The sequence below is a fragment of the Pelophylax lessonae genome (assembly GCF_965119305.1).
Source record: "Pelophylax lessonae genome assembly, chromosome: 4".
NCBI classification, from domain to species: Eukaryota; Metazoa; Chordata; class Amphibia; order Anura; family Ranidae; genus Pelophylax; species Pelophylax lessonae.
The window spans coordinates 46840447-46853407 of NC_138771.1; the positions used below are offsets into that span (position 1 = coordinate 46840447).

General features: G+C 41.9%; 1 protein-coding gene across 4 annotated transcripts in view; it reads right to left on the reverse strand.

The window, feature by feature from the left end:
• The window catches only part of NTRK3 (neurotrophic receptor tyrosine kinase 3), a 1045167-nt gene that overhangs the window by 592125 nt on the left and 440081 nt on the right, over window positions 1-12961 (reverse strand). For all 4 annotated transcript variants that reach the window (XM_082254695.1, XM_082254693.1, XM_082254694.1 and 1 more), the window contains exon 5: window positions 367-435. In XM_082254695.1, coding sequence (XP_082110821.1) covers window positions 367-435 — 69 coding nt within the window. The remainder of the gene's footprint in view (window positions 1-366; window positions 436-12961) is intronic.

Below are 12961 nucleotides of genomic sequence, written 5' to 3' on the forward strand. Positions count from 1 at the left end.
GGGGGTGGTAATGCTGGAGTTAAAAATTTAAAAAATTGCAATGCAAAAAAAAAAATGTCCAGCGCTTGAGATTACAGAAAGGGGTAAAGAGTGCAGAAAGGTCAAGAAGTGGAAAAATCCAAATGACCTGGAATATACAGATGCATCTACTTGCTGGTGCATTATCACTGGGATGTAATTGCCCCACATTAGATCTTTATTTCAGTAGGATCCCATTCATTTTACCAGCACCGTAAGATAATACTAAAACAGTTTTCCTCTAAAATATTTTCCACTTTCGCATAGTGCACAAATATACAACACATTCTCAAAGGACAGTTCTGTAGAAATGGGATCAGAACATGAAGACAGAAATACAATACTCACAGTTCTGTAAGCTCTAGATTCTGAAAAAGCTGCCATGATAAGGTTGTCAGCCGGTTTCCTGAAAGATTTCTGCAATTGTAAGAAGAAAAAAAAAAGAAAATGATTAATAATTAGAAATAATACATAATGCATGAAAAAATTAATTTTGATATAAACAACTTTCTTGTAGGTAATATTGATGCGCTATAACAATGTAAAGTTTTCCTTTAGGAGTTTACAGCATATCATTCGGTTGTATTGCATAATAATCAAAAAAAGACTCAACTGGCACAAATCAGAATTCAAGTGTGACAGCAAAAGTTTGCATATAGATTGCAGAACTATTTCTACATTTATTATTTCTTTTGTTATATTTTAGTGAATCAGCATTAGACATAATGTATGACTTATACCGTGAACATTTCAACATCTTATGGAAAGCTATTTGCATAAAAAAAAAAAAAAAAAGATATGACAATGATCTGATGTATCGGTGGAAAATATATTCATACGATGTACAATTTCTGGCATTCAACAGCCTGAAGTGTCTGAAAAAAATTAACCTTGTAATGTTAGCTGAGGTCCGGCAATAAACCTAGAACTGCACGTGTTTTTGAAGATTATATGTAGCTAAGAGCCATAGACCTGCCTTTATACATTGTAGTTGGGCTTAGATATGACAATTCACTTTCAATCAGACCAATCACTCATAAGCTCCCAGGTGCTCCATTGGTTCAGTATCTCTGACTCAGCATTTCCTTTGAGCAGCCATTACCACAGGCAACCAGACTCCCTGTTGCATGTTACATTAGTGGTAACCCTGGGCATGTGTCCTAGGTCTCCAAACTGGTCCCCCGGTATTGGGACTGCAACCTGTTCTCTATTCAGCCCATGTAATAAAATTCAACACTGACAGGTTAGTAAGGACATAGGGGTCATTGGATGGACCCTTGATGCACAATGAGTAACCCAAGCCTCTATGCTACAGTGCAGGTAAGGGAAGGTAAAAGAGGAGGACACTGGAGAGATGTGTGTGTGTGTAAGATCAAGTAAGGCCGGGTGGTAGGTACCCAAGAGGGAAGGCATGACACACACAGGTTCCAAGGTTTCAAGGAAGTATATTGCCAAGAACGTTCGAGCCACACTGTAACTGAGTTTATGCAGAGGCTTCACTACTGGCAGAAACACTTTACAGATGATTATGCAGTTCTTGCAGGGAGCAATGTTCAGAGACCGACAGCACCTGGCACAGGAGGCAGCTGGTAGGCAGTATGCAATGAGGCACTAGTGGTGGAAGGTTCCCCACAGCAGCACTAATGAACAGTCCCTATGCTGTCCCTCCTCCTCTAGAACCATTCCCTTATGCTAGGCACATTCCCCCATCCAGCGGGTCCTGTCCCTGACCTAACCATACGCACTAATGTACAGCAACTGCAGCGAGCCAGTGCTTTTTAGAAGCACTTCCCTCATCAAAGATGGCCACAGAGGTCATCCTGGGGCAGCAGCATCCAATCGGACAGCTGCCCACCCAATGAGCAGAAACCCATTCCATTGATCGCTATCAACGGTGGGATTTTGACTTTCCTTGGGGAGGTTTCCACTCACCTTCTATCATGTATTTCCTACTCTTTGTCAAAGGAGACAAAGACCGCAATACAATCTCTATGGGGGTTCTAAATCTTTACCACTCCACACAAAACTGAAAAACTAGCTGGAGTTGTACTTTAAGTAAGTTAATTGGGTAGAATTTCTTTATTTATCATAGGTGCAATATTTCCTGCAAAGCTTAGTTGCACACTGATTGATTTTACTTGTTACCTGGAAATATTCCATAGCAGAGGTGCAGTGTTTGCTGTTTAGCATTAGCTCCGCAGTGATTTATTTTAGGTATTCCCTGGAGATACTTTTCAGCGTAGAAGAAATGTATCCTGAATAGATTTAGAAGTGATTGCTGCTTGATTTTATTTATTGTCCAATGTTAATTTTTAGCATAGTGCCGATGTGTCCTGCATAGCATTAGGTGTGCATTAACTGATTTTACTTACTGTCCAGAGTAATGTTTTAGCATAAATGCAGTGTGTCTTAAACACTATTAGCTTTAATAGATTGAATGCACATCCTGGAGCTATGGGTAGCACGGTACCTATGTTTCCTGGATTACATTAGCAGTTTATTGATTTTTACTTACAAGTGTATAAGACTTCAAGCACCTTGCTTTTTTCGTTGTGGTTCACCTGTGTTTGGACATCCTTACACTTTCTGTGGGTCAATTGCAGTGGCAATAAATGACCATCCTGTGTAGGGATACAAGACCAGGCACGGTTTAGGAGATGTTTGCCCTGCATGCAGCCGCTGACGTTAGCGGCGCATGCGCTCTGAAGGTCCGGCAGACCTTCAGAGTTCCATGCTTGGCACTTGCCGGAAAATGACTCTCGCGCACAAGCGCGGGAGTGACGTCATCGCGGCTCCAGCCACTCACAGCACCGGAGCCGCCGAACCCGGAAGAGACGCCGAGGGAGCATGTCATCTCCCACAGCGGTGTCTGGGAGTCTGTGTCGGGGCTTCGTTTTAAGGTAAGTACTTCATAATGAGCTAGTATGCGATACATACTAGCTCATTATGCCTTTGTCTTGCAGGGTTTGTTTGTTTTTTTTTCCAGTATACAACCGCTTTAATGATTAATTAGGCGCAAATTTTCCAGACTAGGTTTGTATTGGTGAGGGCGTGAAGCAATATATGTGTGACTTGGCCCCAGGGAAGGAATGCCAAGAGTCCCATTTTCTATGGTATAGTTCTATGTTGTGGTCATTGAATGCTATTAATTTCTCGTAGGGGCCTGTGTGTTGACTCTGGCCAACATTGAGTCTATAGTGTGTACTGTCGGGGATTTCCAAAGTTGTGCAATGGTAAACCTCTGTTTTTAACGCATACTGTTAGACAGGTTAATTCAGTTGGTCGCAGGCGGGTTGGTAAGTTGTGACTGGAAACCCCTTGGCTTTTTTTTAGCATGCCTATTTTTGCCACCTGTGTGCCCATGTGAAAGAAACCTAAATAATGCATTTTTTTTTTTTTTATAGTTCATTTGTTCTTTATTAGAGATCACAAGAATGTATCATACATGTTACCAATGGCTGATATCACTGCAGGTACAGAAAGATAATAATGACTCAATAAATTATTACCAATGAATATGTGAAGCCTAGTTCACAACAACACAAAAATAACCCAAGTATTTTATTTTTTCCATGTCTTACTAGCTTAGACTGTGTGTTTGCATTACATTAATCTGCAAAACAGATACTAACATTATAATTCTAAAGATCACACTCACATTTCAAGCCAAAGAGTTAATCTGATACATAACAAGTCCTGAATGACAGCTGCTGTGCACAAACGCAATGAGAACCCAACATTATCTAAGGAACCAATTTTCCAGTCTGTTTAAAGTTTCCAGTGCTATTAGCCACATTTCATTACAGTTCATTATTAATTATGAAGACAGTGTGCTGCAGAAGGATGAGTGCATAGAGGCGCCATTCATAATATTGGCACTGAGCAAATGACAGAAGCAAAGCCAATAGATATACCCAGACCAATGTACCTAGCCTGGAATAGCCAGAGAGCCAGAGTACAGGAGAACTCAGTATAAAATCTATCTATCTATCTATCTATCTATCTATCTATCTATCTATCTATCTATCTATCTATCTATCTATCTATCTATCTATCTATCTATCTATCTATCTATCTATCTATCTATCTATCTATCTATCTATCTATCTATCTATCTATCTATCTATCTATCTATCTATCTATCTATCTATCTATCTATCTATCTGTCTATCTGTCTATCTGTCTATCTGTCTATATCTATCTCTATCTCTATATCTATATCTATCATCTATCTATCTCTATATCTATCATCTATCTATCTCTATATCCATCATCTATCTATCTCTAGGGGGAAAGATTTATGTCATTTTTATTGTTTCTTTTTTTTTTTACTAGTAATGGCGGCAATCTGCGATTTTTTGCGGGACTGAGACATTGTGGCGGACAGATCGGACCCCTAACTGACATTTTTGACACTTTCGGGGGACCAGTGACATTACTACAGTAATCAGTGCTAAAAATATGCACTGTTACTGTAATAATGACACTGGCAGGGAAGGGGTTAACACAGTAAGTGATGAAGGGGTTAAATGTATACCTAGGGGTGTGTTTCTAACTGTATGGGGCAGGGCTTGTGAAATGATCATAGAGACCTACCTGTGATCCTATATAGAAGGATCACAGGCGCTTTGTGATCATTACACAGAGAAGAACGGTCAGCTGTGTTTACAACAGCTGACTGTTCTTCTCTCTCAGCGGCGATCGATTGCAGCTGGCAGGTGGCAATCGGAGCCTGTAAATAAAAAACAAAGAAAGGGGCGCATCAGCCTAGCGCATTATCCTCAACGAGTTTTATTGATAAAAAATAATTTTAATTTAAAATCAGCTACTCACAAACATGCGTAAAGGTCAAGCATTTCAGTTCCATAAAGCAGCATCTTTATAGGAGTCCAATATCTCGTAAAGACGGAGGGCTGATGCGTTTCGAGGCCGTGCCTCTTCCTCAGAGCCTGGAGACCATGTCCGAGTCCATTGCTTAAATATAGTGGACAGGCCTCCACATGACCCTCAGAGATGTGGGAGGAGATACTACCCATATGGGCGTGGCTACACAGCTAATTACCAAAACCATAACAAACTTCAATAGATATACCTTGTAGATCTACTAGCTGAGCTTGTACATTAACCATTCAACATAACCTTTGTGGCAGATAATAAATTGTACATTATAAATGATAAAAACACATGATACTCAGCATTTACAGCGCAAGGCAAACCGGAGCCGCCTGACCCATGCATCAGAGTCCCCGCTGACGAGTGGGGGTGGGAGCGCGCCGTCGGCGGCGCGTGCTCGCCCCCTAGCTGCAGACACGCGACTGACATATACCTATGGTGGTTCGTGCAGGAGGGCCGACCTGCCGCAGTATGACTGTGACTGGCGGTCGGGAAGCGGTTAACCAGATAATAGGCTGATTTAAAAAAAAGAATATATAGTGATATTGGCCTGCAAATCAGATATAATAATATGCAGTCATATAGTCAGATAATACAGATAGCGAATTGTCAAGTCTTACAAAGCCAACATGATGTTCCTAAACTTTTCAGGTTCAATTCTTTTTGAATCTTACAATTCTTTTTTGTTGTAATTTGCTGTTAAAGTATTCCGCATCAATGCAAACATATCTCCAGCTTCTAATCGTACAATGTTTTCAGGCGCATTTTCTTAGATATTCTGCCTGTGATACCTTCCAATTACTTCTTTTAAATCTTGTGAAAAACACATTCTTGAAAAAGTACAATTGACTGATTCACTTTATAGCTCCTGATGTTTCCCCAAATCAAAACAATCTCGCTATGTAGTTAAACGCTTGAACGAAACATACTTTGCTTTGAAAAGATGTGTTCTGGTAGTTATGACACATTGAATACGATTGACATTGATATCACAATAGGCAAGGATATTGACTTTCATGTGCCGCAGTGAATAGAAATGGCGCTGATATCACAAGCGGCATGGATGTGGACCTTCACCTGCCACATGTAAGGTCAAAACTAATTTATAATGGAATTGACCACAGCAGTGGTGTACCTAGCATGTCTTTTACATAGGGGTGATCTTTTTTTTTAACCCCCCCTTCCCCAAAATGATCTGAAGCAAAAAAGCTGCACCAAACTGTGGAGGTGGCCAAAATATGCTAACAGTGGGAGGGGCTTACAGTGATTGTAACCAATCGTCTTGTACTACAACCAGTTCAGTTTAAAATTGAAATGGAAAGCAAAACGTATGTGCATAAATATAAAAAAAAATAATAATAATATTCTAAAAATCTTTTTTTTTCCCCCTTTCTTTTAAGTGATCACATTCCCTCTGTTCTCAGCTGCATAAGAGCTGGGGGGAGGAGAAGCAACAGCACACTGAGCTTTCCAGTAAAAGAATGTGCAGGGGGTGGGGTGCCAGGACAAGTCTAATTATTGGAGAGGAGAACACTGACTTCCCAGCATAGCTAGAGAACTGACCATGCTGTGCTCTTCTGCTTGGTGTGGTCAGTTTTAATAGGAAAACAGAGGGACTGGCAAGAACACCAGGGATTTCACATAAAGGAAGCAATACAAAGAGAACAGGATACTTTCTCATGCAAGTACATGGTACAGCAGGCACATATCAAAAATGTGAAATGCTGGGGTAACAAATGCTTAAAAGGGGCATAGTTAAATAGAACATGAGTGTACTCCGTCTATAAAAAGCAAAGGTGCTACATTCCCTTTACAACATAATATTTAACCACTTTCTGCCCACATAACACGTATGTGCACAGCACAGAGAGTGGCTTTAACCACTTGCCAATAACCCGCCGCAGATATACTGAGGCAGACTAGTTCGACCGAGCGAACCAGCATATAGATGTGCACCCCTATTAGGCAGCGGGGAAGCTGATCCATGGGGCCGGCAGCCGCGATTGCCGCCGGGCACCTGCAATCGCTCCCCAGGGAGAGAGAACGAAGATATGCTGTTGTAAACACAGCAGACCGTTGTTCTCTCTGCAATGAACACAGAGCGCCTGTGTTCCTCCTATTTAGGATCACAGGTCTCTGTGTTGATTACATAAGTCCCTCCCCCATACAGGCTCACACTTAATCCGTTGATCGCCCCTGGGTTAACCCCTTTTCTGTCGTTGTCATTATTACAGTAACAGTGCATATTTTTAGCACTGATTACTGTAATAATGTCACTGGTCTCCTCAAAAGTGTCAAAAATGTCAGTAAGGGGTTCGATCTGTCAGCTGTAAGGTGTCAGTCCTGCTAAAAATCGCAGATCGCCGCAATTACTAGTATAAAAAAATAAATAAAAAAAATGACACAAATATTTTCCCTAGTTTGTAGACGTGATAGCTTTTGCGCAAACCGAAATGCGCTCATTGGGATTTTTTTTACCAAAAATATGTAGAAGAATACAAATTGGCCTAAAATGTTGAAAACATTTGATTTTTAAATTTTTTTTTATTGGGAATGTTCTATAGCAGAAAGTGAAAAAATATATATATTTTTTTTTTCGGAATTGTCGCTCTTTTTTTGTTTATAGAGCAAAAAAATTAAAATTACACAGGTGATCAAATACCACCAAAAGAAAGCTCTATTTGTGGGAAAAAAAGGACATACATTTTGTTTGGGTACAGCGTCGCACGAACGTGCAATTGTCCATTAAAGTAACGCAGTGCCGAATAGAAAAAAAATGGCCTGGTCATTAAGGGAGTAAAACCTTCTGGTCCATAAGTGGTGAAAGCCCACACACCGCACATAGGCGTCTATAAGGGGCAGAGCTTTCTGTGTTAACAGTGTGCTCATTGTGCGCTCCCATCATGGTAACCAAACTGTCAAAGGCTGCTCAGTCCATACTAATGACCAGGAGATTGCAGGACTGGCTCTCTGTCCTGTGACCACTGTGACAGCCAATCATATGGGTCAAGTGATTGGTCGATCTTTCCCACCCCCAGGGCATAGGGACCCTATTAAAGGATCAACGGGGCTGAGTGGTAAGGGTTAATAACTATGCAACAAGCAAAAGTGTTACAGACATGCACAAACCTCAGCACACCGTTCCATTACATATGCATGTCTGCACACTTTAAGAAGTGTCTGCCTACCTTTAAAAAGAACATCAGGAGTAATGAAGTAGCAGTGGAGTGGTCAGAAGACCAAATGGAAAGCTCTAGAAGAAGAAGGTTCTGGGTTTCAAATTCACAAAACTGCCAATGGTCATAATATTGGTTACAGCTATGGAAATAACAGTAATAGTAGTAGCAGCCACAGCAATGAGATTCCAGATTTATGATGATTCCGGTGAAATTTAACTAAAATCAGAAGTCTGATTACAGTTTCGGACATCATAATGACTGATATTTTTAAATAGGTTCAGCTGAAACGAGTCTACAATCTAGACATTTCCTTAGCATTTGCATTGCCATTCACCTTGGGAGTCAGTCACCTGCCACTCCTTGAACTTTAGTAAAGCGCTGAACAGGCAAGACAAAATGTAGGTTAATGTGAACCCTGGGACTAGGTTGTTACAAATGACAGATCTAAATGTCTGACTGATCTCAAGTCATGACCCAAATGTATTTAAGTATTGAGTGGGCTTTAGTGACATTTTTCAGCTGTAGCATATTGCAGAAGCTTCAGTGGCTTTGCTCTGAATCTATTCTGAAGATTGGGTTAAATGTAGACTCCAGGCAAGTATTTGCTTTTAAATTTAACACAACGCACATGGACTATCCTCAGCTGCGCTCATTTATTATATATTTATTGTTTAATCAGGGTGTTGAACTTGGTTGATCTTCCAGTTAAAAGAGAAGTATGGCCAAACTTTTTTGACTGTACTTCTCTTTAGGCTAAGTTCACATGTAGGCGTTTTGGGGGGTTTTTGGGGAGTTTTTCTGCTCTAGGATCAGCTCAAAAAACGCCCAACAAGACAAATCCTATTCATTTCAATGGCCCCTGTTCACATCTGAGCGTTTTGACGCTGTGAGCAAAACGCCCAACGCTCAAAAAAGTACATGAGCTTCTTTTTGGGCAGATTACAGGCGTTTTCCATTAGTATCTATTCAATCTAAAAACGCCTGCACAAAAAACGCCTGTAAAAACGCCTGTAAATCGCGGTAAAATCGCAGTTAAAAAAACGCGCGAAAACGCTACGCTCCGGTGTGAATGTAGCCTTAGGCTAAGTTCACATGTAGGCGTTTTGGGGGGTTTTTGGGGAGTTTTTCTGCTCTAGGATCAGCTCAAAAAACGCCCAACAAGACAAATCCTATTAATTTCAATGGCCCCTGTTCACATCTGAGCGTTTTGACGTTTTAAGCACAACGCCCAACGCTCAAAAAAGTACATGAGCTTCTTTTTGGGCAGATTACAGGCGTTTTTATTTTTTTCCATTGGTTACTAGTCAACCTAAAAACGCCTGCACAAAAACGCCTGTAAAAACGCCTGTAAAACGCCTGAAAAAACGCCCATAAAAACGCCTGAATAAACGCCTGTAAATAGCAACGCCAAGATGTGAACGTAGCCTTAGGGTCACAGGAGTACATACATTATACAGCTGCTGGGGTAGAGCCATGTCTGGCTTGGGAAAGATCCTGACAATATTGCCTGTATTTAGTCAACTACCTGATTGACCGCTGGCTCTGCCCCCCCATGCAGCTGATAGCTGGAGCCGGCCATGCCCACCCCCTCCCCATCCTGAGCCAGCCATGCCCACCTCCTCTTTATCCTGAGCCAGCCATGCCCACCCCCTCCCCATCCTGAGCCAGCCATGCCCACCTCATCTTCATCCTGAGCCAGCCATGCCCACCCCCCCCCCCCCCCATCCTGAGCCAGCCATGCCCACCTCCTCTTCATCCTGAGCCAGCCATGCCCACCTCTTCTCCATCCTGAGCCAGCCATGCCCACCTCCTCTTCATCCTAAGCATGCCATGCCCACCACCTCCTCATCCTGAGCCAGCCATGCCCACCTCCTTCCCATCCTGAGCCAGCCATGCCCACCCCCTCCCCATCCCGGTCTTCAAAGTGCACTGGAGGAAATGAGCAGAGAGTGGTGACTAATAGTCTCTGTTCTCCGCTCTGAGCAGACCTAAAGCTTGCTGATCAGTAGTCATGTTGTAGGCAGGTGTAATTTAGGCCCCCTGCATGGGTGATGCTGTCAGGCGGCCGCTGTGCAGAGAGAAGGAAGAACAAGGGGAAACTCATGTTCCTCTAAGGCCTCCAGTTGGACACTGCTGCCCTGGCTGACCTCCGTGGCTATCTTTAATTTGAGCAGTGCCAATAAACAGCACTGTCCCCCTTTGATTGACCTGCATTTTTGTTAGTGGTCAGATCAGGAATTAAACCCCCACTGGTTAGGGACTGATTGGCGTAGGAACAGGTTCCTGTGGAGGATGTGCAGACTAGGGACTGTTGCTTTGTCTCAGGCAACAGCCCTCATTTTCTCAGGGGCCCAGTTGCATGATTGCTTTCCAGCCGCCTCCTTTACTATCGAGCGTCATCAGTGTGCATGGATACCCCTGTTTGGTTCATTGTAAGTGTTTTGACTGGTGCAGTCGTGTTTGCAACCTTTGTTGAAGTTCCTCAATGCCACTACATTAATACAACTTGCTGCATTATTCAGTCTCCATGAGAGTTCTTTTACCTACCAGCATCAAATGCAGAGCCCTCCACCAAATGATTTGGACCAGGACGATCAGGTCAGGTCAGGGGTCGGGGGATCAGGAGGGAATTTTTTCCCCTGCTGTAGCAAATTGGATCATGCTTTGCTGGGTTTTTTTTTGCCTTCCTCTGGATCAACTACGGGTATAGGATTGTGTATATGGGATTGTATGCTTGGCTTTCTTTACTATTTTTTGTTTTTTATTGGTTGAGTCAGATGGACTTGTGTCTTTTTTCAACCTGACTAACTATATAACTATGACCAGTGCACAAAGCAAAGTCCATGAAGACATGGATGAGTGAGTTTGGAGTGGAGGAATGTGACTGGCCTACACAGAGTGCTCGCCTCAACCCTTTAGAACACCTTTGGGATGAATTAGAGCAGAGATTGCAAGCCAGGTCTTCTCGTCCAACATTAGTGCTTGACCTCACAAATGTGCTTCTGGAAGAATGGTCAACAATTTCCATAGACACACTTCTAAATTTTGTGGACAGCCTTCCCAGAAGAGTTGAAGCTGTTATAGCTGCAAAGGGTGGGCCAACTCAATATTGAACCCTACAGACTAAGACTGGGATGCCATTAAAGTTCATGTGCGTGTAAAGGCAGGCGTCCCAATACTTTTGACAATATAGTGTATATTGAACTTCCAAAGGTCCCATAAAAGCTGAGCTTAGCCCCATCCACATCTCTGAAGAATAACTAAAGGCAAAACTGTTTTAGTTTTGTATAGAGGGGAAAGGGATCAGAACAACTCCCAGAGTTTCATTACAGTCTATGTCCCGGTAAGAAGATTCACCCACTCTATTTGTGAAAGTAAAAGAAAATCCCAAATTTTGGGTTGTCCCCAGAAAAGTAATAGAGGGGAAATCTTCCAATGGGAACACTAGTTCTGGTGACAACCAAGGCTTCCCTCACTTTACAGGAATGTCCTCTTACTCCCTGTTTTGGCTATGGGACAGGAGGTGAAGGAAAATCTCCCCAATGGGTCAACAGATGACAAAAAACCTGACAGGGGTTATAACCCTCCTTTAGTCTATCCCAACTTAGGCAAAAGTTTTGCCTTTAGTTCTACTTTATTCTATGCCTATTCCACCGTTCTAGAACAGTTCTTTTTCTGACCTAACTGCAGCCTCACCCAGAAACGTTGGAGCATACGAGAAAAGCAAAAACGAGAGAATCAAACAAAAGGCTGCAGTCCTTTCCAAAAGCTGTTTGAGCTTTGATGGAGCCTCCACTCCACATGGGATATCGTTTCACATTCTATAAAGCAACATTATGTTTATATACAAATATCACCAACAACAGAGTTTGAGGCTGATGGCAATGAGACTCGTGAAAGCTGAGACCTATAAATTGAAAGCAAAGTGCCCAGCTATTAAAACAATGTAACGGTAGAACACTTCACAGTATTAACAAAGTAGGATGAATTTGCTCTCTTCTCTGTTTTGCATAATTTAGTGTGAAATTAGACTGTTGGAATGAATAAAACAATTAGAGCGGGTTTACCTAAATCCTTAACATCAACCAATCAAGAACAGGCACATTTGTAAAATACTGAAAGGATCAGGAGTATTAACATGTTGAGTCTCATTTTTCAGTGTTTGAATGAAGAATTGACATTGATGTCCATTACAACTAAATTTTTACAAGGAAAAATAACTAATTGGGGGTTATGGACACCACAAAGTGATTTTTGAATACACTTTTATAAATGAGGATATACTGCTGCAATAAAAAGTATGTGAACCCCTGGAATAACTGTTTTTCTGCAGTAAATTGCCTTAAAATGTGATCTGATTATTAAGCCATAGATTATGCAATTTTGTTTTCTTCCACAATGGGTGGGAGGAAACAATTTTTGCAGTTTCCCACTTAAGAACAGTCCGTGTTGATGGGGGAATCCCTCCCGCAGTACTATTGTGTTATTCCGGCGGGGAGCCTTCCCCGCCAGCAGGATACTGTGATTAGTGTTGCCGGCTAAAATCGGTGGCACTAATTGTTTAGGAAGAACCTAACACTCTGGTTGTACACACATCAATCCGCAGATCGACTGTGCAACCAGGGTGCCCATACATGGATTGAAATTAGCTTAAAGTGTTACTAAACCCACAAAAGTAAAATCAGTCTGTACAGTATATGCAGTAAAGCATGCTTGTTATACTCACTGTGGAACCTGAGGGGTTAATCATCCACATTGTGCTTGATTCTATCTTCTCTGATCTTCCCCTTCTTCCCCTGTCCCCAATCCACCTCCTGATGACAAAGCCTTTGGAGTCACTCTGCACATGCTCAGTTAAGTGTGTATTGCTA